Here is a 25,447-nt window from a genome sequence, read left to right as displayed (position 1 = left end):
CTACCGTCCTTTCTGAAACATCTAAAGCCTGGCACTCTAAGTAACCATTCCTGCCCCTGAGCCATCCAAGTCTCTGTAATGACCACAACATCATAGCTTCAAGTACTGATCCATGCTTAGGCTCATTTGCTTTGTTCATGATGCTTCTTGCATTAAAATAGACGCATCTCAAACCATCGGTTTGAGCACATCCCTTCTTTATCACCTGCCTATCCTCCCTCTTGCACTGTCTCCAAGCTTTCTCTATTTGTGAGCCAACAACCCCTTCCTCCGTCTCTTCAGTTTGGTTCCCACCCCGCAGCAATTCTAGTTTAAACTCTCCCCAATAGCCTTAGTAAACCTCCCCACCAGGATATTGGTCCCCCTGGGAATCAAGTGCAACCGTCCTTTTTGTACAGGTCACGCCTGCCCCAAAAGAGGACCCAATGATCCAGAAATCTGAATCCCTGCCCCCTGCTCCAATCCCTCAGCCACGCATTTATCCTCCGCCTCACTCTATTCCTATACTCACTGTCGTGTGGCATAGGCAGTAATCCCGAGATTACCACCTTTGAGGTCCTGCTTCTCAACTTCCTTCCTGCAGTCTGTTTTCAGGACCTCTTCCCTTCTTCCACCTATATCATTGGTACCAATATGTACCATGACCTCTGGCAGTTCACATTCCCACTTCAGGATGTCGTGGACTAGATCAGAAACATCCTGGACCCTGACACCTGGGAGGCAAAATACCATCCATGTTTCTTTCCTGCGTCCACAGAATCGCCCGTCCGACCCCTATAGAGTCTTCTATTACTGCTGCCTTCTTCCTTTCTCTACCCTTCTGAGCCACAGGGCCAGACTCTGTGCCAGAGGCGCGGCCACAGTTGCTTCCCCCAGTTAGACTGTCCCCCACCCCCCCCAACAGTAGTCAAACAGAAATATTTATTGTTAAGAGGGACAGCGACAGGGGTACTCTCTAGTATCTGACCCTTGCCCTTCCCTCTGACTGTTACCCACTTATCTGTCTCGAGGCCCCGATGTGACAACCTGCCTATAGCTCCTCTCTATCATCTCACTTTCCCTGACAAGACGAAGGTCGTTGGTTATTGAGCTGCAGCTCCAGTTTCCTAACACAGAGCTGCAGCTCGATGCACCTGGTGCAGACGTGGCCTTCCGGGAAGCTGGAATTCTCCTGGACTTCCCACATCTGGCACCCAGTGCAGAACACAGGCCTCACAGACATACTTCCTATTTCTATTCTACACAGGCAACCTACCTCACCTCAACCCCTTACTGCCAAAGCCCTGTTGAGCCAAAGCCCTCCTACTCTGTCTACCTCTACTCCGTTGACTGCTCCTCAGAGGCCCGCTCTATAAAGCTGTCTTCTTTTTAAAAAGAAGCCAGCCAGTCTAACTCACTGATGTCCACGCGCCTGCACAGTTGTTCCTCGATCAAACCGCCAAAGAAAAAATGATCGCCTTTTATACTCTTCCCGCCAGTCTAACTCACTGACATGAGTAATGAACTCTTCATCTTGAACACTGGCACGGGAGAATAAAAATTTGCTATGTAGCACTTACCACTCAGATTACCCATTGCCTTCAACTGATCTGGTTAGGTCCAGAAGGTCAAACGTCTTTGCTAGCCACATTCTACTAGGGGTATGTGCCGTGTGCATTGTCCAGAATAAGCCTTGCCTTTGAGATAGTTTGCAAAGCATTAGGCTGACAGCAAAAATCACTCCCCCAGCTTTGTTGTTCAATACAATCAGAAGCCTACCAGGCTATTAAAAGTGAATTAAGTAATTAAGCAGCAAGTTTTTAAAAAGTAAAATCACTTACATAATTAAAGGAATTATTCCAGACTCCAAAATTGTAAATAATAACAGCTCATTTTATTCTTGGCCGGCTGGTGGCACAATAGGATCAGTGCTGGACTCCGGAGCGAAGGCTCCCGAGTTCGAATCCAAGTCGAGCCACCCCCCGAACATGCTTTCTATCCATACCGGGTTGAGCGTCGAGCTAGCCACTCGGCCTCGTAGAAAAAAAAAGGGTCGAGTCAGGAACATTCGTATCGTGACCCGGTTAATCCGAAAGGAGACCAATCCTGACACCACATGCCAGACAAGAATGGCTGACAGGTGCGACACGCTAAAAAAAATAAATTTATGCTTACATTTTTTTTCAGGTGTGACCTGGTGTTGGATTTGTGGGCAGAATCTGAGGAATCTCAACAAGATTGTGTTCTCACTCATGAAATCCACATGAAGCAGCAATGCTAGTTAGTTATCATTTCCAGCTCTTTCACTGACTTTTCAAATGAAATTCTAGCTGGCAATATGAAGACAATATCTACAAGTCCAGTCTGAAGGCTGATGTGCAGACGCCTTGGTATCGCTACCTTGACTCACATAGGCAGTCCAAACCTAACACAAATCTGCAGCTACAATCTGAAAAAGTGACAGATTCAACCAAGGTACCTTTTCAAAGTACTAGATTCCAACATGTTTTTCTTGTTAACATTCAAGTTGGAGAATTGCTCCTTGGACACGTCAGGCAAATTGTCTCTCCTCCTCCTTCTAACACAATGTTAATCCATGCATACACTCCCACTCATTCTTCCAGCAGTTTGCTAGTTCCCTTTCATTATATAGTTTCAATTTATGTCTGAATCAAGTGTTTCTGCACATACCTTAACCCTTTGACACCAACACATCAAACATTGATTGTTTGTCCGGGCTGTCTTTCATTGATTCTATTGTATTTCCTGTATTTACTCTGAATGCCCACAAGAAAATGAATCCAAGGGTTGGTTATGGTGACCTATATGTGATTTGATAATAAATTTACTCTGAACATTGAATAATAGTTTCTGAAAACAGGAAACAAATGTCAAAGGTAGCAATTTGCTTTCAGTTTGGCATCTGATAAGCATGCATGCCACTCCATCCCCACCCATCACAAAGGGAAAGTTGCTAGTGTTTATTTGGAAAACTGAGCCTCAGAATGCTTGTGGGTATAAATCCAATTGATAAACTCAGGACTGAGGATGGGACTTTCAATGAGGTGCAGGTATCAAGATGGAACTGAGGAGCACGGCAGCTGTGATCAAATGAAATTAGACGCATTGGGATAGACAGACATTTTCTGTTTTGTAGAACCTTGTGTGCTAAGCACACACCATCACCTCAAAATTGGAATCCACTCCAAGTGCAGGTATAACCCACATGCACTGCTTATTCATAAAGATGGATTTAGAATCATTAAAACTGGTTAACTGCATGATGAATAGCAGATTGGCCTTGAGACAGTTTACCAATTTTTACTACCTCTTCTTTCAGTTACTCCTGACGAAGGGTCTCGGCCCAAAACGTCGACTGTACCTCTTCTTATAGATGCTGCCTGGCCTGCTTCGTTCCACAAGCATTTTGTGTGTGTTGCTTGAATTTCCAGCATCTGCAGATTTCCTCATGTTTACCAATTTTACTGCAGTGACAGTGCACAGGAAGTGAATTTGTTGTCCTGCTTACAGGACGAAGGTTACAACTTAACCTAGAGATGCACGAAGACTCAAGGCAAACTGGAACCAATGGCTACAGTTTGTACTGCTTTGCCGAGACATTTGTCCAGCCACCAAGTTTAGGCAAGTATAAAATATGAACTAACCATTTTGAAAATGAAGAATGTTAATCAACCAACATGCAGGATTATGTGCCAAGTAACAGGGAGATTTCAGTGTTGTGGTTACTGTAATGCCTTACAGCGCCAGTAACCCAGGTTCAATTGCTGCTGCTGACTGCAAGGAGTTTCTAACTGTGTTGGTTTCCTCCTTGGATTCAAAGATGTATGGATTAGTGGGTGAATTAGTCACTTTGGTGTATTTGGCGGCGCAGGCTCGTTGGGCCAGAAGGGCCTGTTACCGTGAGGTACCTCTATATAAAATAAAATAAAATAAATAAATCCCCCTGGAACTGAGACGCCTCTGTGCTAAAATGGGACCCTCACGTGTTTTTAAAAAATCAGCACTATATAATTCAATTCTGAGTCCATGTATAATGGAAAAACAAAGACATCAATGTGCACAAGTCATATTAAATGATCAACACATATTAGATCACACGCTGAAAACAGCTGGAAGCATTTCTACTTTATTTTGAAGTAATCTGTGAGGAGAAGTGAAGAGGATGAAGAACAGGGGCCCCTGTGACAACCAGCATTGCTTGCCAACGGGTCTCAGAGATAAACTTCTTGAACATTTGCACTGAACAATTCCCAGTTCTGGTCTCCTCAGCACATTTGCCCTCTACACGTATCAGCGCCTTCCTTCAATCCAGCCTTTTGGGCCAAGCTTGCATTTCACCACAGCGTTAGCTTCAATTCCAAATCCAGAAAACTACTATTATATTTATACAAAATGCTTAAAAATAATTCTAAAGCAATTCCTTTGTCTTTTTCTTGTATATATAACTATGTATTCTTGCATTCCTGAGATATGTCTCTTGCTTGTGAGAAGGAACGTTGCTGTGCTTCCGTTAATGCCATGGTGAACTTCGAAGTTCAAAGTAGATTTATTATCAAAGTAAATATATGTCACCATATACGACCCTGAGATTCATTGTCTTGTGGACATACTCAGTAAATCCTAGAAACATAATAGAATCAATAAAAGACTGCACCCAACAGGACAGACAAACAACCAATGTGCAAAAGACAACAAACTGTGCTAATACAAAAGAAAAATAGATAATAATAATAAATAAGTAGTAAATATTGAAAACATGAGATGAAGTGTCCAGAGGTTATGCTAACCGTTCAGTGATGGGGCAAGTGAAGTTGAGTAAAGTTATTCCATTGGCTTAAGAGCCTGATAGTTGAGGGGTAATAACTGTACCTGAAGCTGGTGACGTGGGCCCTGAGACTCCTGTGCCTCCTTAATGATGGCAGCAGTTGGATGAGAACATGACTTGGGTAGTTGGGATCCTTGATGATGGATGCTGCCTTCCCACGACAGTGCTCTGTGTAGATGTGCTCAATGGTGGGGATGGCTTCACTGGTGATGGACTGAGCTGTATCCACTACCTTTTGACAGATTTTCCAATCAAGGGCATTGTTTCCATACCAGGTCATAATGCAACCAATTACTATAACTCTCCACCACATATCTATAGAAGCTTGTAAAAGTTTTAGATGTAAGTGTACATGACAGAGCAGTCTGCCCACCAGACTGTGTGGAATAAAGACAGAAATGAATGATAAGAGTTCAAGGAGACAGGCATGATGCCCCAGTGTGAGAACAGTAAGGGTGTCATTTTCTTTAAGCAGGATGTCATAGAATAGATCAGGACCTGTTTTGTTAAAGGTACAACACTCCTCTCCAATGCACGAAATTCAGTGCAGGCGTCACAAATTGTAATATAGCAAGAAAAGAGACTGTCGATGCTGGAGTCGGGAGAAACTGCTGGAGAAACTCTGGGTCGAGCAGCATCTGGGGAGGGACGGGGATTATCAGAGTCGAGTTTGGAGTGGAGACCCTGCATCAAAACAAACTGCAGCATGTGGCCTCAAGTCTCAAACAAAAACAGAGGCAAAGATCAGAATCTTAAGACTGTAAATCTGACAACTTGAAGTAATAACAAGCTAAAATTCCAAAACACATGAATGACATAGATGCTGATTTTGATTCTTAGAAACAAGTCTATTCTGTCATAAATGCATGTTATGTGCACGTGAAAGTGAGAGGGAATGCCAGTGGCACACTGCACAGTTTCACCCCAAAAGGAAATGGGAGGCTGATCACTTCGTGGAGATGTTCTGAAAATTCAAGTAAGCACATAAAATGACATTCAGCAGTTCTCTGAAAGTGATGAAGAAAAGGTCAGATACATGTTTTCATGGACAGATAAAAAAAGGATTAGATTTTTCTGTCAGCCAGGAGATAAATGAACCATAGTGTAAATATCCTCACCAGATCTTCCAAAAATTCAGCACACATCAGGCTAAAAGTGAATTATAAATCTATCAATATGAGCTATAAACCCTGAAAGCAGGAACGAGATGAGCCTACTGATGATGCGCTAACCACTTCACTACAACGGCGTCACAGTATGGAACAGGTCAGCGCATCGTTTTACAGTACCAGCTGCAAGATCAGGGTTCTGATTCTCACTATTATCTGTAAGAAGTTTATACACTCTCCCCGTGACCCTGTGGGTTTCCTCTGGGTGCTCTGGTTTCTTCCCACCTTCCAAAGACATACGGTTAAAGTCAGTAAGTTGTGAGTTTGGTACGTTGGTGCTGGCTGCCCAGTATAATCCTTGTAGATCTGATTTGATGAAAATAATGAATTTCACTGTATGTTGCCATGTACATGTGGCAAATAAAGCTAATCTTTTAAGTTTGGAGAAGTAGCCAGTACATGCAAACCAATGAAGTGGATGAAAGGCAAGCGGAACAACTCATTTGGGTCCCAGCATATCCTGACCAAATGAAAACCCTTCATCAAGAAGCAAGAGCTCACCAGAGTACAAACAATTGATACAACCGGAGCACAGGAAGCTGCAAATGGACAGATGAAGACAAAGGAAGATCAATCTGAGGTTTGGAAGTAAGGTTGATACTTTTTGTCAATGGAAAGCAGGAGCTATGGACAACCAAGCAAGTTCACAACCAATAAAAAAAAATCTTTTGTGGAAAGCAAAACGCACAAAATGCTGGAGGAACTCAGCAGATCAGGCAGCATCTATAGAAATGACTAGATAGTCGACGTCTCTTCAGGGTCTCAGCCTGAAACATCAACCCTATATTAATGTCGATAGATGCTGCCTGACCTGCTAAGTTCCTCCAGCATTTTGTGAGTGTTAATTAGGATGTCCAGCATCTGCAGACTTTCTTGTGTTTAGAACCTTTGTAGAAACTTCAACCTTTTTTCCATAGATGATGTATAACTGAAAAAAATATACCGAGGGATGTCAAAGGTAAAGTAAAATGACCACATGGAAAAGAAACAAAATCAGACCATCCAAACCATGAAGAGTTTGAGAATACATGAGTTGCTGGAATCATACATCTGAATGGAATAAGTTGAAGCACAAATTCATTATGAATTGCAATCCACAGGTGTGTTTATAAAAGACTAAGAAACAAATCCTCACTGTCGATATCGAGTTAAAAATGAATCCAGAACAAATATCATTTCACTTGACTGATTCCAAAAGACCTTCCCTGTCATTGCAGTACAGAGGAAAATAAGTACACAATTAGGAATTATTCAAATCAGAAGAACATATTGGACAAATGAAGCCAATTACATGTTCCATGTCACAGAGGCCAAAGGACTTGCTGTTCTGTGTAGAGAAATTGTGAGAACTACAGTAAGCCACTAGATGGAGGAAGCAACACAGGGTTGAGCTGAATATGCTGATTTAATAAGCAAAACCTTTTAATGAGCAAAACCTGATTAAAATGAACCCAACATGTTTTGACAAAACAACTACAAAATTTGAGGATTTTAAATATTGCATGATTGATTATCTCCAACTGAAACCAGTTAGTTACTTGCCAAAAAAGTCACCAGACATGTTGAGAAGAAAAGTCAGAGATGGGATAGGAAGTCAAATCCAAGTAACTCTATCTGACAAGGTCTTGAACCACCTTACAATGTACATTTGCATCTATTATCACAGAAGCAGATTGAGATGAGAGATCGAAGTGTGAGGATACAATAGTAGCAACAACCAATGTGCGAAAGACAACGGACTGTGCAAATACAAAAGAAAAAAAAGTATTCCTGAATAATAAATAAGCAATAAATATTGAGAACATGAGACGAAGAGTCCATAGATCATGGTATCAGTTCAGTGATGGGTCAGTGATGGATGTTAGAAATATTAACAAAGCTGAACAAGATCTGAGAACAACTCATGCCTCACACATCTGTAGTTTGCTTTGTTTAAATTTAAGGTTCTATCTCGATCTGATTCACTTTCAGACTTCAGGTAATATTTTATCATATTATGGTCGCTCCTCCCTCAGCAGCCCTTAACTTGCTTGTCTTTTTCTTTCCTAGTTTCTCAGTAGACTGATCTAGAAAACTCAAAATTTTTCTGATGCTATTGATGAAGTTGATACCCCAAAATTATGCATCATTAAGACCAAGACCGGCCAGAAGTTGAGAGAAAATTGAATCTATTTCTAGCCAACACCAAAACTGATAAAAGCAAATCATCAGCAACAACAGCAGCAATGCAAGTGTACTTTTGCAAAAGGATGAGCAAAAGTATCACATTGCCAACAGACACACAAACTCTTCACAGAGAAAAACGATATCTATGCCAGGCATGCAATATTAGAATTAATGTTTTAAGAAGCATGAAAAATTATTAAGCGAGCTCCAGTTAACCTTTATCAGATTATTCAAGTTAAAAGCTGAAAGAAAATAAACGAGGCACATTATATTCCAGCAAAAATGGATATAGATCTTACTGTGGGCACATTGTATGCATCATTCACTACTGTACTCTGTCATGTGTAGAAATGAAAATTTTTTCCCTCAGTGGCTCATGGCCTGTAGTCTGAAGATAAACACGACATAAAAGCAGCGATACAAGTCTCAAGCTGAAACATAAACAGAGATCTGGGAAGAACACACCAAGGATTGTTTTCTTGCACCTCAGCAGTTCTACTGATCCTTTATGAGAAGAGAGTTCATAAGTGATATAATGGTCTGAAAACTTGGGTTGCACTGACCCAAAGAGGTAATGTGGAAAGGCAAACCAATGGCTAATGGTACCTATGTGAAGTTTTAAAAGAGGCTTCACAATGTTCTGCATTACTGCAAACCACCTGAAGCTGGCTTCTAAATTCCTGTCGGATAAAGCAGTTTTCATGAGTTTGCATGAAGCCATGAAACAGTCCACTCTTCCTTTCTTTCCTGTTTTATCCCTATGAAGATTCTTACAGTGACTGGGTATTTAAACAGAGTATCTACTTCAAATTTACAATTGAAGTAAGAAATAGATTTCAAAGTCTAGAAATAGAATCTGTTGAAGATGATAGCAATCATGTAGAAATGAAATTTAACTCTCTAAAGGATCCCTTGGTAGAATCAACAAAGTCAGTGATTCCTAAAAAAGAAAAAAGCACAAAGAATAAATGGATGATAGATGAAATCAAAAATCTAAAGGAAGAAAGGAGACAGAAGAAAGAAAATCATATAGAATACAAGTCTTTAGAAAAAAAAGTTAAAAGCTTATGTCAAAAAGTCAAAGAAGAATGGTTACACCAGGAATGTAAGCAAATAGAAAGAATCCTTATTACTGATCCAAAAAGGTTACATCAACAAATCAAGAATATCACTGGTGAAAAGCTCCTCTGTTCTTCAGGTGGATGTTCGAAAGCAAAGGATGGTACTATTATCAAGGAAAAAGATGAGATTATGAACAGATGGACTGAGTATATTCAGGAATTGTTTGAAGATGATCGAGGCGAAAAAACAGAAATTAAGAAGAACATTGAAGGTCCAAGTATTTTAAAATCTGAAGTTCGTAATGCAATAAATAAGATGAAGGAAAGGAAAGGCAGCAGGTCCTGATGAATTAGTAATAAAACAAATTATCGCCCTTGAAGATTATGGAATTGAAAAACTTACTGATTTAATCAATGACATTTATGAGACTGGAATAATACCAGAAGAGATGAAAAGATCAGTATTTATCACTCTTCCTAAGAAACCTGGAACAATACAATGTGAATTACATAGGGCCATAAGTTTAATGAGTCATATCACTAAGATACTTCTAAGAATTTTGATGACAAGAGCTAAAAGTAAGATACAAGCTGAAATAGGTAAAGAGCAATGTGATTTTGTGAAAGACAAAGGTACAAGAAATACGATATTGATCTTAAGGATACTATCAGAATGAGCTATTCAAGTGCAAAAAGATTTGTTTGTTTGTTTTATCGACTACACAAAAGCATTTGATAAAGTGAAGCACAATAAGTTATTTGAAATATTACAGGAAACTCTAGATCTAGATTCGAAAGACCTCTGCCTGATCAGAAATCTGTACTGGGAACAAACTGCCGCTGTAAGAATAGATGAAGAAGTGAGTCAGTTTACGAAAATCAAGAGAGGCATTAGACAAGGGTGTGTTTTCTCCCCGATTTATTTAATGTGTACAGTGAAACAATGTTACAAAAAGTAAGAGACATCTTGGGAATCAAAGTTGGCGGTGAAAACATCAATAATTTCAGATATGCAGATGACACTGTTAATTGCAAGTACAGAGGAAGAACTGCAAAACTTAATTGATATAATTGTTGAAGAAAGTGCAAAAATGGGTTTATCTATCAATTGCAAAAAGACAGAATGTATGGTGATATCCAAAAAGAAGGAGAATCCTATCTGCAGGCTGAGAATAAATGGGGAAGACATAAAACAAGTACAGAACTTTTGCTACCTAAGAAGCTGGGTGACATCAGATGGCAGGTACGACTTGGACATCAAAAGAAGAATGGGCTTGGCAAAAGACACCTTAACGAGAATGAAGAGTATACTGACCAAAATCTAGGAACATGAGGAAACAAATTGTAGCAGCAGAGATATGATTTTTGAGGAGGATGCAAAGAATATCATGGATGAAACGAATATCTAACGAGGGTGTCATGAACAGAGCAAACACAAAAAGAGAAATAATGTATGAGATCATGAAAAGGCAATGTAACTTCATTGGACATGTGATTAGGAAAGAGGAGTTAGAATGCACGGTAGTTATGGGGAAAGATTGAAGGGAAGAAAGCAAGAGGAAGGCAAAGACGAATGATGATGGTGACAGCAGCCAGAGAACTGGAAATGAATACCAATGAATTGATCCACTTGACCCAAAACAGGGCTGTGTGGGCCATGGCAGTCAAAGCTCAAACTGGGCACGGCACCTGATGATGATAATGATGATGATCTACTTCTCATACAACACAACCAGTAGGAGCTGAGAACTGGCACCTCTAGCATCCCATTATGTTCCTCACACTCCTGAATGCCAGAATACAATGCTCAACATGAAAATTCCTCCTCTGGATATCTCCTAGTCTAAAAAGTTTGACTCAACAAAGTTGGGTAGCAAAGCTGTCTTGACATTTTATCCCTTAGTCTGGAGGAGGAGCAGGAATTGAGAACAGCTTGCCTTGACATAGAGAACAAGTAGCATGTGATGAATGTATTGAAAGGTAAAAGAGATTAGAAGTAATCTGTCAATTCTGTCCTTCAATATTACCACTCACTTTGGCCTCCACAGGAACAGTATTCAGGTACGCTTTGATTGAGAATAAAACAACTTGCTAGTTCTGCAGAAGATTACATTGAGGAAAGAAGGTTGCAGCAGTGGTATGAGACGTAGTAGTAATGAGTGTCAAGGTGACTGGCAGATTGTGAATGAGAGGGAAGATTCTTAACTTGATAACTCAAGTGAGGTCATTGAATACTTTCCAGCATTTTGGTCATGCACTGGAGAAAAAACTCTGTTACTGACTTCCTCTGTGATCCCTCCATGGAAGCTCTTTCTCAGTTGTCAGCTTCCTTCATTCTGGATCAGAAATTGGTGGTTTTTAATGCCACCCAAAGGACTGAAGCATAATATGTCTAATTTGATACAGCAGGCTTGCACTTGAAGCATGTTGCAGTGAAACAAAAGCCACCTTTCCAGTGAGATATTAAACAGCCCCTCTATAAGGTGGACACAAGGAAGGCAGCAGTACTGCTGTTTGTGGAAGCTAAACGCAAATCAACTAATACAAATTGTACATCACATTCATGATTATAATTCAGAATTGCTTCTTTGGCAGCAAGCTGACAAGGTGTGCCTTGAGATTTTTGGGAAGAATTTTTCTCACTAACTTTGTTGCCAACTTTGTTTTCCTTGGAGGAATAATATCTCTTCTCCTATTCACAGCATAGACCAGGACTTCCATCATTACATTAAAGAACCTAGGCAGCAAAAGATCTCACAGTGACCTGTATTTTCCTAAGCATTCTCACCTTTCTCTGTGCTGCTTAGCCTTTTACTTGAAAGATGCACAACTGCAAGGAGAGAGCTACCACAATCAATACATAAGGCTATGAGGAATCTCATTAATAACAGAAGCAAGAAGAAAAAGACAAAGCAGATTTCCTGGTTTATAACCTCCATCCAAATTATAGTACACCTCTTTGTCAATAAATATCTTCAGCAATTCTAAGCAGCCACACAACATTCAGTTGGGTCTTGAAGTCCAGTGTTCAAAACTCATATTCATTTGTTTGAGAAAGCATCTGTCAGTTAATTTGCAAGAGGAATTTCTTTTTGTCCTAATACAAGAAATGCCTTTTGAGGAATTTCTGATGTTTCTTTGTTATTTGGTCTTTCACCATTAAAGAGCCCTGACACCACACATCGGGTTCAGTTTATCTTGTTTTCCCTCCATTTTCATGTCATAGGCACACAGAAGAAACCTCAATGAGCCCCGTGGTGAGGGCTCCTTTGACAGATGGATGGGACAATAAAAATTCCATCCTCATATTACTCAGCTGCAGAGTATGGTGCTCAACCTTGGGACTATAATCTAAGTTTAAAAAAATATATATATCGTCATTTCTATCGGAGCTTATACTTCCGACAATGCTTTTGGATGATCAAAGTCTCTGAGTTCACCCAGTTCCATGCTTGATGACTCATTCAATCAGGTGGATCTTGTCTTTTGAAACAAACCTCACTTATAAAGGCACAAAATTTGTGTTCAGGACCTTCCAAAATATCCAATATTTTTATGTGCTCCATTTTTCCACATCACAACTAAAACACTTTTGTCTCAATACAAAAAAAATCTCAGACCCTAAAGTACAACACTGAAATGTTAAAAATACAATCATTCTCACAGAGTGACATTCAGTGATTGTACAATTAAATCAATTTTGTTTAGCTTCCCAATGTAACAATACTTTCACTTCCTTTAAACAAGTTTCTGTCATAAAAATAAATGGTCTGTCTCTGGGAAAATAAACTTTGATGTTTAATAGATTCCTCATCAACTAACAGCTTATATTTCTAACAGATGTTTTTCTTTTGATTTGACATTCAAACCAGATCTGACTTTAAGACATGCGGTAATATAATAAATGCATCAAATAAATCTTCAAAGGCAAAAATCAGCAAGGTAGATGTTTAAAATCAGACAGTGAGGTTTGAATTTTAATTTGCCTTTCATCAATTACCAAACAACGCTTGATGTCTCTGAACAGTAAGATGAATTTCAGAGTTGTATTCTGTATACATAATAAAGGCATCCGTTAGTCTTGCGAGACCATGGATCTGTGCCTGGAAAGTCTTCACTCTCCAGGGCGCAGGCCTAGGCAAGGTTGTATGGAAGACCGGCAGTTGCCCATGCTGCAAGTCTCCCCTCTCCACGACACCGATGTTGTCCAAGGGAAGGGCATTAGAACCCATACAGCTTGGTACCAGTGTCGTCGCAGAACAATGTGTGATTAAGTGCCTTGCTCAAGGACACAACACGTTGCCTCGGCTGAGGCTCGAACTCATGACCTTCAGGTTGCTAGTCCAATGCCTTAACCACTTGGCCACGTGCCCACTCTGTATACATACTTTGATATAAAAACATGTATTTTGAAACAGGTTGTTTCCATGAAACTGAAGTGATTAACTGTGATACCATTTGATTATTATCATATCTGTGGATTTAAATTATAACTTCAGCATTGCAAATAAACTGTTTAAACAGTATCAAGTTCAAAGAGAAGAGCGGACCCAAACGACTGTGGTCAATAAATGAAATAGCATTCCCCAAGAGTGTCATGGGAAATAATCTTATCTATTAGAGGAATGGAGGATATACAAATAAGGATGCTTTTTCCCCTCACATAGTTCATTCCTTTGACTTTATTTTAAAAACAAAGTACTCGAATTCCCAGATACCATACTCAATTGGATCACAACGCCCATCAGCGAATCTTGGCAGCCAATCTTTTGGAAGATAATTAAAAAATGTAATCCCATACTTCTGTACAACTGAGACAGTAATCACTGCAGACACAGCAACCAGGATGTTGGTTGATTTACATCAAGTTTTAGGAATGTAGTGTTTTGTTGGCTCTTATCCCATATTAATGGTTGTCTTTTTTCCCCCTCTGCTGCTTCTGTTTCCAAAAAAAACATGAGCAGGTGTGAGCAAACAAAGTTGTAATAACATCTGAGCACATTCATGGTTTCCAGATTAGCCACAAATAATGCTAATCAGAGCAAGGTAAAACAGGCATCCAATTTCTGAAAGATAAACTATAGCTGTGGGGGACTGGCTGTTTCAGTTGTTTTAATTACTAACTTAGTTTTTGCTTTGCACTTGGCAACTTTTTTTTGGCACATATTACTTTGAGGCCAGCAATTCCCATTAATATACTTCGCTGATTCCAGACTCTTTGCAATTGCTTAATATTTGGGATTCTCCACTATTTTCGCTTTTATGTAAGAGGATCGATAGGAGAGCAGGACTGATGAAGTAGACAAACTGTATCCATTTGCCACTATGCACAGGATAGAAATGAGGTGCTTTAGGTGTAGAAGTGGTAAATTATAAAGGAGGAGAACCCTTCCAAAAGGCTCAGCATTATGTTGGTTCTATCCCATTTATTTTTGGACAATCTTACAGCAAATAAATTTTAATTTTGTCCCTCAAAGACTACAATTATTCATTTGTATGTTCTTTATCCCAAGCCCCAACCTAGATCACAATATCCATTTGTGGTTGGTATTCATCTTCTTCCTAGCAGTTAAAACATGCTGTCTACAATTACTGTAAATGAGATTCTTTGCAAAGTATGTGCTCCCATGCAGCTTGGAAGAGAATCAAAGCAGAAGTTTTAAGAAATAAATGGAATAAAGAAAGGGGAATATTACACCTTCAGCCTGCAAAATTACAGTATACAACAATCCAATTGAATATATTTCAATTCTCATGAAACTGAAATATTCTACTCTTTAAAAACGCAGATGCTGGAAATTCAAGCAATACACAAAGTTGCTGGTGAATGCAGCAGGCCAGGGAGCATCTCTAGGAAGAGGTACAGTCCTGACGAAGAGTCTCGGCCCAAAACGTCGACTGTACCTCTTCCTAGAGATGCTGCCTGGCCTGCTGCGTTCACCAGCAACTTTAATGTGTGTTGCTTGATATTCTATTCTTCATTGTCTGCCTATTTATGTCATAACCAAAGGATCAAAAGGAAAAAAGTAGGAACAGAAACAAGAGAAAATCTGCAGATGCTGGAGATCCAAGCAACACACACAATGCTGGAGGAACTCAGCAGGCCAGGCAGCATCTTTGGGGGAGCAAAAACTACAGTTGACATTTTGGGCCGAAACCCTTTGACAGGACTGATGAAAGCAGGAATAGAGATCAATTGAAGTGGACAATTTATGAATTTCTAGAAGAAAATAAATGCCAAAGGACAAAAGTCATGTAACTTTCAAATAGGGAAAATATTGTCATAAGAGAAGATGTCTGTCTGTCTGTCCGTCACACCACAGCATGGATTATTGAGTCAAAGGACCAGAGCACAGAAACAGGCCCTTTGGCCCATTATTATTCTGCCTAGTCCCTAGCCAGTCGGTGGTTCAGTGGCATCAGCACCAGACTTTGAAGTGAATAGTCCTCGGTTCAAATCCGCCCGGTTCCTTGCACGTTTTCCATCCATGCTGGGTTGAGTGTTGAGTTAGCAACTTGGCCTCGGAAAAATACAGACAAAATGCTAAAGAAACAGAAAGGTTGCCACCCGATGCACCACAAGGCGCGGAGAGGAATAGCTAGTTCCATTGATCTGCACTGAACCATAGCCCTTCATACCCTTCCCATCCACGTACTTATTCAAACTTGATTATACTGGATCAAATACAACTTCAATAAGCAACACTAACAATTCTGCAGTCACTATTGCTTATCCTCAGAGAAGATCAACATCACATTCATTGCAACTTGCTGGTATTTTATCAAAGCAACTCCTACTTTGTTTAAACATCAATATAACAGAATGAATCATGATTTTCAACATTTAATAACTCGTATAACATTCAAATGGCACTTGGGTTGTTTGATATTTGAATACTGATGATGGAATTCACTTGGTCAGTTTTTTTTACTGTGAGTTCATACCTGCAGACCCAGTCGGGACTTCATCACATAGAATTGATCCACCAGCTTCTTGTGCAGTGGTCTCATATCTTGGGGCACAAATTTTTCATGTACGGCCAACCCATACTCGAGAATATGCGCCTTTAATACAGAGAAACACACAAGACGAGAACTTTACTTCAATTTTTAAAGAATTATACTTTACTACATTTCTCTAGTTAGCTTATTTACTTTTAATATATTGGCTTCAATATATTGGCCGAGAATTATGAGACAATCCAGGTGCAGGGCTCATTGCACATATCCAATGAAACTGGCTTGAGGTAATTGACTACTGACCTCCTTGGTTTAATGTCAGCGTGTTTTGGAAGTCGGGTGCAACACAACTGTGGGTAAGTAATTACAGGCAGGGCATTAAAATCAACTGGCCAACACCAAGTGTAGGAGTTGGGGGAAAATATACAGCTTCAGCTAAATCCATTTACAGCTCTCTGGTTAGAAGTATCTTTGCAGGCGCGCAAATTCTATTAAAGTGTTCAAAATTTGTTGTTGTTTTCAGGGATGAGCATGAGAATTTGAAAAGAAATCTGAAAGGATTGGGGTGATTAAATGACCACCAATAGATTTGCACCTCTGAACAAAGGTAAAGAGGAAAACTTCAGTAGCATATCAAAATTACCAAACGGCTCTCACATCTTAAATGCATTTGCTCACCTTTTTGTTCGTTGAGTAGTACACATATGATACGAGGCAGATTTAAGTGACAATGACTGTAATAAATGATAGACTTAGATAGACAACAATAAGGAAGAGCTATGAGAGCAATGTCCACATGAATTTTCTGCACTGCACTGTCAAGGTATAGCAGCCCTGGAAGATTGTTTTCATTAGGAATTTGTGAAAAATTAAATGAGAAGGCCTTGTTGAGGTTATCTCCTTATGTTTTAGAGAATGACAGAGAAAACACTAAAAGTTGATTTTAAACGAAAAATTTGAAAGCACCAAAGCTGCTGAAAAGCTTAAAAAAAGTCAAGGGGTCTTCGATTTGAAACATTAATTTCTCTTTCTTGTAGAACAGCCTGCCCTGTTGTGTACTTCCAGAATTTTCTGTTTTTATTTAAGCTAATGTCAATGTTTGCTCATGTCCCCTGAAGCTTGAGTGAATGCTGCAATATGCAACATAATATTGGAAAGAATAATTATATTCACAGGTCCTGGAGAAGAGTGCAGTGTTATAATGTCACACTATTTACTCATGTCCTGTTCAAGCTCCCATGAATCTTCGACATTAAAAGCATCATAATTTGCAAGCTGCTGCCTGCAACTTTTACCTGTTTTTCTCCAGCTTGTTTCATTTTAAATAAATACAAACCCCATTTCCAGAAAAGTTGGGATATTTTCCAAAATGCAATAAAAACAAAAATCTGTGATATGTTAATTCACGTGAACCTTTATTTAACTGACAAAAGTACAAAGAAAAGATTTTCAATAGTTTTACTGACCAACTTAATTTTATTTTGTAAACATACACAAATTTAGAATTTGATGGCTGCAACACACTCAACAAAAGTTGGGACAGAGGCATGTTTACCATAGTGTTACATCACCTTTCCTTTTAGTAACACTTTTTAATCATTTTGGAACTGAGGATACTAATTGTAGTAGATTTGCAGTTGGAAATTTTGTCCATTCTTGCTTGATATAAGACTTCAGCTGCTCAACAGTCCATGGTCTCCATTGTCTGATTCTCCTCTTCATGATGCACCATACATTTTCAATAGGAGATAGATCTGGACTGGCAGCAGGCCAGTCAAGCATACCCACTCTGTGTCTACAAAGCCACACTGTGGTAGCCCGTGCAGAATGATGTCTGGCATTGTCCTGCTGAAATAAGCATGGACATGCCGGGAAGAGACGTCGCCTTGATGGCAACATATGTCTCTCTAAAATCCTAATATACACCTCAGCGTCAATGGTACCTTCACATACATGCAACTCACCCATGCCGTGGGCACTGATGCACCCCCATACCATCACTGATGCTGGCTTTTGCACCTTTCGCTGGTAACAACCTGGATGGTCGTTTTCATCTTTGGCACGGGGAACTCGACGCCCATTTTTTCCGAAAACTAGCTGAAATGTGGACTCATCTGACCACAGCACACGGTTCCACAGTCTTTCGGTCCATCTGAGATGAGCTCAGGCCCAGAGAACTCGCCGGCGTTTCTGCATAGAGTTGATGTATGGCTTCCTCCTTGCATAATACAGTTTCAAGTTGCATTTCTGGATGCAGTGACGGACTGTGTTGAGTGACAATGGCTTTCCAAAGTACTCCCGAGCCCAGGTGGCTATAATTGTCACAGTAGCATGACGGTTTCTTAGGCAGTGCCGCCTGCGGGTTCGAAGATCACGCACATTCAACAGTGGTTTCCGACCTTGCCCTTTACGCACTGAGATGTCCCTGAATTCTCTGAATCTTTTCATATTATGTACAGTAGATGTTGAAAGACCTAAATTCTCTGCAATCTTGTGTTGAGAAATGTTCCTTTTGAACTGACACTTGAATATTCAATCTTATTTTAACTCTGTCCCAACTTTTGTTGAGTGTGTTGCAGCCATCAAATTCTAAATTTGTGTATGTTTACAAAATACAATTAAGTTGGTCAGTAAAACTATTGAAAATCTTTTCTTTGTACTCTTGTCAGTTAAATAAAGGTTCACATGAATTAACATATCACAGATTTTTGTTTTTATTGCATTTTGGAAAATATCCCAACTTTTCTGGAAATGGGGTTCGTAAATAGAGTTATTGCTAATTGTAGCATCTTGTTCAATTCTGGAAAGTGCCGCAAGAGTGAAGGAGGTAGCCATCATTGACTGTGAACTTCACTTCACTCAGTAGGAAAGAATATTAACATTCATTAATGTACACATCTGCAATATTTTACTTACAGGAGTGAAATGGAAAGAAATGAAATAACTGACCATCTTCAACAATTACAATTATGTTCGGCCTGGACTCCCAGAAAAACCCTTTTGCTTCCTATATTCAGCAGCTTGATAGACTTGGGCTGAAAGAATACATTTGTGCCAGCAGTGACTCTGTTTTCTCTAACATGGACAGAAATTTTCTCTGCTTTTCCTACCATATGTACAGAATATTGGGACCCAAGGGGGAAAGAGGCAAGAGTATATGAGTGCATGCTCACACCCTTCATTGCACTGATGCCTAAACTTACAGCTGATTGGGTGATACCTGGACATCAGAATGGAGGAATTTAGTATGTTAGCTGAAAGGCTGGATTCTGTTAAGTAAAACACTTGGTCAGTCTGTGGCATGACCAGCATTCCCTGGTGTTCATACAGAGGAATTCACAAGTTCCACTGGATTATAGAGACTTTGCTACATCTTATTCCAGTGCCTAGTTCAAGAAATTATAGTCCTTCCAGTTTTATAATTACATTTCTTTGCAGTAATTTGGTACAGAGCTTATTGGATCATTTTATAGAATAGTTAAGAGTTAACATTATTGTTCATTAAGAAATAGAAAAGCCAGAATCAATAATGTCAGATCTTCATGTCCAAAGGTCATCAGAGAACTCCGTCCTTATGACAATCCAAGTTTATTGCTAACCTTAACGACGCCTGTTTTTAAATTCAATGTTATTTAATCAAAAATTTAAATTTGTAGTTGTGTAGGAATTTTAGTCTACGTCTATGGATCATTGGCAAAGGCTTGCAAAGCACTTAACCACTCCATTAAGTTACTGGACGTGTAATTACATCCAGTGATTTGTGGCAGATCTCTCACAGCGTATTGTCACAGGAAGTAGGGATTTAGTTTCTGATCCAAAACTGGCTATGGGATTATTTTAGCCTCCCCCAGGAATTAGCTGACTGAAAATTTGATTGATGGGCATGATAGAGGTGGGAAGAGTTTGCAGCTGGTGGGTCACGGCATCGCTCCATTTGACAGACATGATAGGCACTATTGAATCCAATGGTATTTTCTCATTGTTCATCTCACTGGCTTGTGTTTAAGGTAGGAAATGCCACACAACAAATCTGAAGCACTACTTTAACACCTGCCAAGATACTATAGTAAGGAACAAAGCTTAGAACTGGCAAAAAGACAATTTAGAATGATGTCAATGAATCATCCTCGCCCACAGAGTGCTCACAAGATTTGGAATAATTTTCCTGGCTGCAACTGGTGGCAAAACCTTAATTTACTTTAAGAGTTAAATAATCTAGTGGAGAAAACGAATAGAGGTTTTCTTTTTGAAGAATGAACGACATTGGCTAAATGAATCTCTGTCTTCTACCTTGTGATCTGTTTGTTGATCATATGTAGGTCATTTTTATATTCTAGTTTGGTTCTAATTATATCCATTAACTACCGATAATGAATACCTTTTAATTTGGGAACATGCATCTGCATTACCTGCTCAAACATAAGCTCCCTTAGGCGAGAGATCTTCTCCCCATCTTCAGGGTGGTTGAGAATGTAGTCCTTCACAAAGAATGCCTACAATAGAAGAGTTCTTCAGTTTTATTGCAGTTTTCCCAAGCTTTTCTTATTCACCTCCCTGAATCTGCAACTGGGCTGAGAAGACATTTGCACTCTGGCAATAACGAATATAATTGTCAGTTTATCAAGAAATTGGAGAATTATTTATGAAATAGCTTGAAATACAAGAATTCCAGTTCTTGGGAGAAAATGCAAGAAAATAAATTATGCAAATTAATGCATTAGGTAGTGAAGGATCTTCATGTATATAGCAACGTATAATTATGGACAGGCAGTGATGTTAGAAGGTCAAATCTGTCTGTAATTAACTGAAATTCTTAATAAAGTGAGGAAACTTTTAATAATGTAGGAAATTTATGCCCGAGCCCAATCCTGTCCTCTCCTACTTCTCAGCATGAATCTACTTGATAATGATCTTAAGTAGAGAGGACGCATCACTGTCTTAACTACCACCACACTGGCTACGCTCCGTTAATTTAAAAAACCAGATCCATAGAAATTACTCTACTGTTTCTCTTCCCATAGATGCTGAGTATTTCCAACAGATTTCATTTCTGTCTCACATAATCCAATACTGTATATTTACCTTCCGGCCATGTAGAACTCAACAATTCACTTTTCTTCCACTAAATCCAGGTTTGTGCCCTTCATTTATATTCAGTGTCACCTTTGTTTCAATTATTGCATGCCGCATAGATGCACAATGGTGGAAAGGATAGCACACTCTTCACTTTCTCCAGCATTTTATGGATGATCAGACTACTCCTCTGTCCTTACCTCTCCTCAAAGATATTGACACATACAAAACTCTAATCTGAACAGGGTCACTAAGTAACAAACTGTATTGGAAGCTCAGTTGTTAGGCACCATTGGACCTCTAAACAGAAATTACTCTATATTCAAACCATAGGTACTTGGCAATGCAACAGCTTTCCAGTTGCTGAAGCATTCCTCTGTGCCCTTGTTACCTTAGATATGGCTATTTCAATAGTGTTTATGTAATCTTAGTACATTTGAGGTCACCTAAAACTCTGCCATCTATGTCCAGACCTGCACCACGTATCGCTTTGCAGGGTAATATGACAGAAAGGTCAGATGTAGTTAGTATTTCATATAATAATCAAAATTAGAATGAAGATTAAACCTGTGGCTTGGATGCACAGCACCCTTGCAAACTTACTTTGAGAAATTGAAGGAGTTATAATTACAAATGTAGAAGGGCTTGTTAGGAAAGCAAGTAGTGGCAGAGGATTGGCAGATCGTTAATAGGAATTCTATATTTAAAAGGAAATTGGGACAAGTGCAGAGAACTGCAGGCCAGTTAATATAATATCAGTGATAGAAAAGATAAAAGAACCCTTGTTCAAACATATCAGAAAAAAACAGAAACTGAAAATGCTGAATTCTTTGAAGAAAGAATAGACAAAAGGTGATGCAAAAAATTTCAAAAGACTTTTTAATAAGATGGAACAGTAGACTCATACCTAAAGTCAGAATATGTGAAATAGTTCAAGGCATCAAAGAACAGGCAGGTGTAAAGAGAAAAGGGGAGATTAGTGGATAAGGCTAGTCACTAAGACTGGCAAAATGTGGGAAATACAACTCCACATGAAACAGCGATGAGCCTATATGTTCCTGCCGACATCAAGAAAACAGTACTGGGACTCACAAGCACAAATGCTGGGAAAATCATCAGATTAAGGGATTTGGTAAAAAGAGGAGAACTTGGGACAAAATGCAGAAAGAACTAGGAGAACAAAAATGTAACTAGTATATGAATTTCAATTTACATTGGTATGAGTATATACATTTTGATAGAAAGAAAAAGTGTAGATACTCATTGTGTCTAAATAAAGCAGATAAACTGCATGATGTTGGGTTATTGATGAGGGCTTTAAATTTAACAAAGTGAAAGGCAGTGAAGTTAAAATAAATTGCTGGTCACTTATGAGGATATTATGAACAACTTAGTCTCTAGACCATGCAAAGGATACACAGCCACTATCAGAACTAGAGGAAAGAATGAAAAATGCAAGAGCTTTCCTCTTTAAAAAAAAGACTGGTTTGGAAGATTTTTTTAAACTTGCGGAATGACTCAAACTGCTTGTGGGAGCTGGGTGCATATTGGGTCAATGATTTTTATGCACCACGGAGGCCCCTAATACATGGAGAATGCAAAATTTGCAATATCAGTGAGGTTGTCTCTGTATCATTGTCATGTAATTTGTGGCTCATGCTGTGAGATTTGCACTGCAATTAAATAGGATCAGCTACTGAGTTGGTAGAGGGCCACAACTGAGAATTCATCTAACCATACAATAACCACTGCATTCCCTCTCCCCTGGACACATTAAACTAATTCTTCATCCCTCCACACCCCATCAGCATCTTTCCTCACCACCTGCCCCTCAATCTCCAAGCTCCACTAGCTGATCAAGGATTGCACACACTCAATCAACCAATGATTGGAACAACTCTAACTGATATTGACTTCCTTCAATATCTCTGTCCCCATCCACTGCCTGATACATATCACAACTTAGTTATCCATATCCTGACTGGCATTTCACCCGGTGATCCTAACTCCAACCTTTCAACTTACCAATCCAATTCCAGGCAATTCGCTTCCACCCCTGACCTCTATTCCACAAGAACTTACATACCTCCCACCTGACCTTTATCTTAACTAATTTTCTTTCCCCACTCCTCTGAGGTAGACCTTGCGGAAGAACAGTCTGACCACATGCAAGACCAAGTTAGTGGTCAAGAAGGTCTTCATTGTGTATTACTAAATTTGCTAGCAGAGTGACCACGAGAGTTCACTACGCAGCAAATGTGAATTCTACATCAACGTTTCCACACAATAGGACACAAGGTGGGGTTGTGGGTAATAGTTAGTCAAAAATAAGAAGTTTAGAGATTCAGAAGAAGTTTTACTGAGGGTGGATAGTATACGGAACTGATCACCAGAAGGAATTGTCATAGTGAATACTCTTTAAGAGGTAGTTAAAGGAACAAGGAAAAAAAAGGAATTTTTGTCGAGCTTAGATCAACACTAGGGAGAATAACCTAGTGTGGCATGAAATACAGCATGTACCTATTGGACTGAGAGGTTTGTTGCTTTTTCACTGCAAATTCTTGTAATACTGAATTATTTCTGTGCCAAATTACTTGCACCCGGTTTTAGTCCATCAATACTTTGGTTTTAATATCCTTATCATTTATTTTTGCAACTTCTGCCTTAGCCTTTGTTCTCCAAACCTCTCTCTTCCAATTGAATAATTTGCCAAGATTCTTATGTTCTTTGTTTCTTATTCATGGCAGGTGTTCTTCTCTCCACCAGTAAGAGTCACGTCCAGGACACAGTGGTACACAACGTCTTCCCTAAAAATTTTTTTGCCTGAATTTATTTCTTTGAGATTTTTTTTAAAACCAACCATCAATCAAGCTTTAGGATACATATTCAAATGTCTTTTCATGTGGTTTTATGTGAAATTATGTTTGATCTGCGGACCTCTGAGATGTTCCATTACAATAAAAGTGCAATAAAAACACAGGTTGTTGAAATTCAGGCAGTACAATGAAATTGGAAGCAAAATCAAAATGCCTAGAGATGCTCACAATGCCCTTGTGTAAACTGTCAGCTTGCTGCGCACAACCCATAATCAACACTAAGAGCACTCAGGCAATGCGTGACGAATGACAGATGATCCTCAAGTGCAATAAACAAAACCAAGATACTTAAACAAAGAGTAATTTCTTCCATCTGCTCTAATTGTTTTAGTATCTTTCACATTTGGTAGATTGTTGTAGGAGGGAAAAGCACTAAAACTTGAATTGGCAACTCCTTCCTGCTAAAGTTGTTTAATGCCCAGAATGCATCATGATTGGTTTCACAGGATCTCAGTAAATACTGAATTCAAGTAAATGATATTTCCGTTGCTTGACTTTGCTGTAAACAACTAATTATTAATCATTAATTTAACTCTGGATGACTTATCATTTCCCTAGCACATTGAAAACATCATGTAATAATTTATATTTAAGTTATGCAAGCTAAAAGTTGCTCTCAAAGGGGTTGGATTCACAGGATCCATAAACCTGGTACCTCCACGACAAAGGGATAGTTGGTTTTAATTAATTTCTGACAAAGAACAAGCCAATGACTGATATAGCAATAAAGCAATTGAACAGAAGTGCAAAAGTCACTTTGCTCATGAAATCTGAGCTGACTGTTCTGAAGAACATTCACTTCTACTATCCCACTCCTTCCTCAATTCCAACATCCTTTTCCAGTACTTAGCAAATTTCTCTTTGAAGTTGACTATTTCACTTGTACCTCCTACCTTATCAAGTACGATATTTTTGGAAAAAATAAAACTGACAGCATTGGAAATCCAAAGCCAAAACAGAAATTGCAAGACCATGCAGGTCAAGTGACACTTTGGGGAGGAAAACAGTTTATATTTCAGATCAAGGATCTTTCGTCAGAATGGTAAAGTGAGACAATAAAAATGTTTTAATTTTCAGATAGAGGACTGCAGAGGAAAGACATGTGACAGAGTGGAAACAAACACTGTTGAGGTAACAGTTACTTTAAAATCACTAGTAGGAACAAAATGATATAGAAGCAATTTAAAACCTAATATATTAAAAGAAAGGTACAGTCACATTTGTGAAAGGTATGCTTTAGCTGTAACTATTAAAATGCAAAATTATCTGTAAACATTAAATACCAACATTAAGCAATATCTGCCTGTTTCCTTTCTT

General features: G+C 39.1%; 1 protein-coding gene across 6 annotated transcripts in view; it reads right to left on the bottom strand.

Annotated features, from left to right (window-relative positions):
• Positions 1-25,447, bottom strand: part of dock4 (dedicator of cytokinesis 4) — a 366,243-nt gene that overhangs the window by 31,574 nt on the left and 309,222 nt on the right. For all 6 annotated transcript variants that reach the window (XM_063057889.1, XM_063057890.1, XM_063057892.1 and 3 more), the window contains exons 43-44: positions 20,591-20,674; positions 16,167-16,286 (exon numbers count right to left, since the gene is read on the bottom strand). In XM_063057889.1, the coding sequence (XP_062913959.1) occupies positions 16,167-16,286; positions 20,591-20,674 (204 nt within the window). The remainder of the gene's footprint in view (positions 1-16,166; positions 16,287-20,590; positions 20,675-25,447) is intronic.

Source organism: Mobula hypostoma, chromosome 9, assembly GCF_963921235.1.
Source record: "Mobula hypostoma chromosome 9, sMobHyp1.1, whole genome shotgun sequence".
Classification (NCBI taxonomy): Eukaryota; Metazoa; Chordata; class Chondrichthyes; order Myliobatiformes; family Myliobatidae; genus Mobula; species Mobula hypostoma.
The sequence above is the reverse complement of the archived record's forward strand: the minus strand, read 5'-3'. Positions and strand labels throughout refer to the sequence as shown.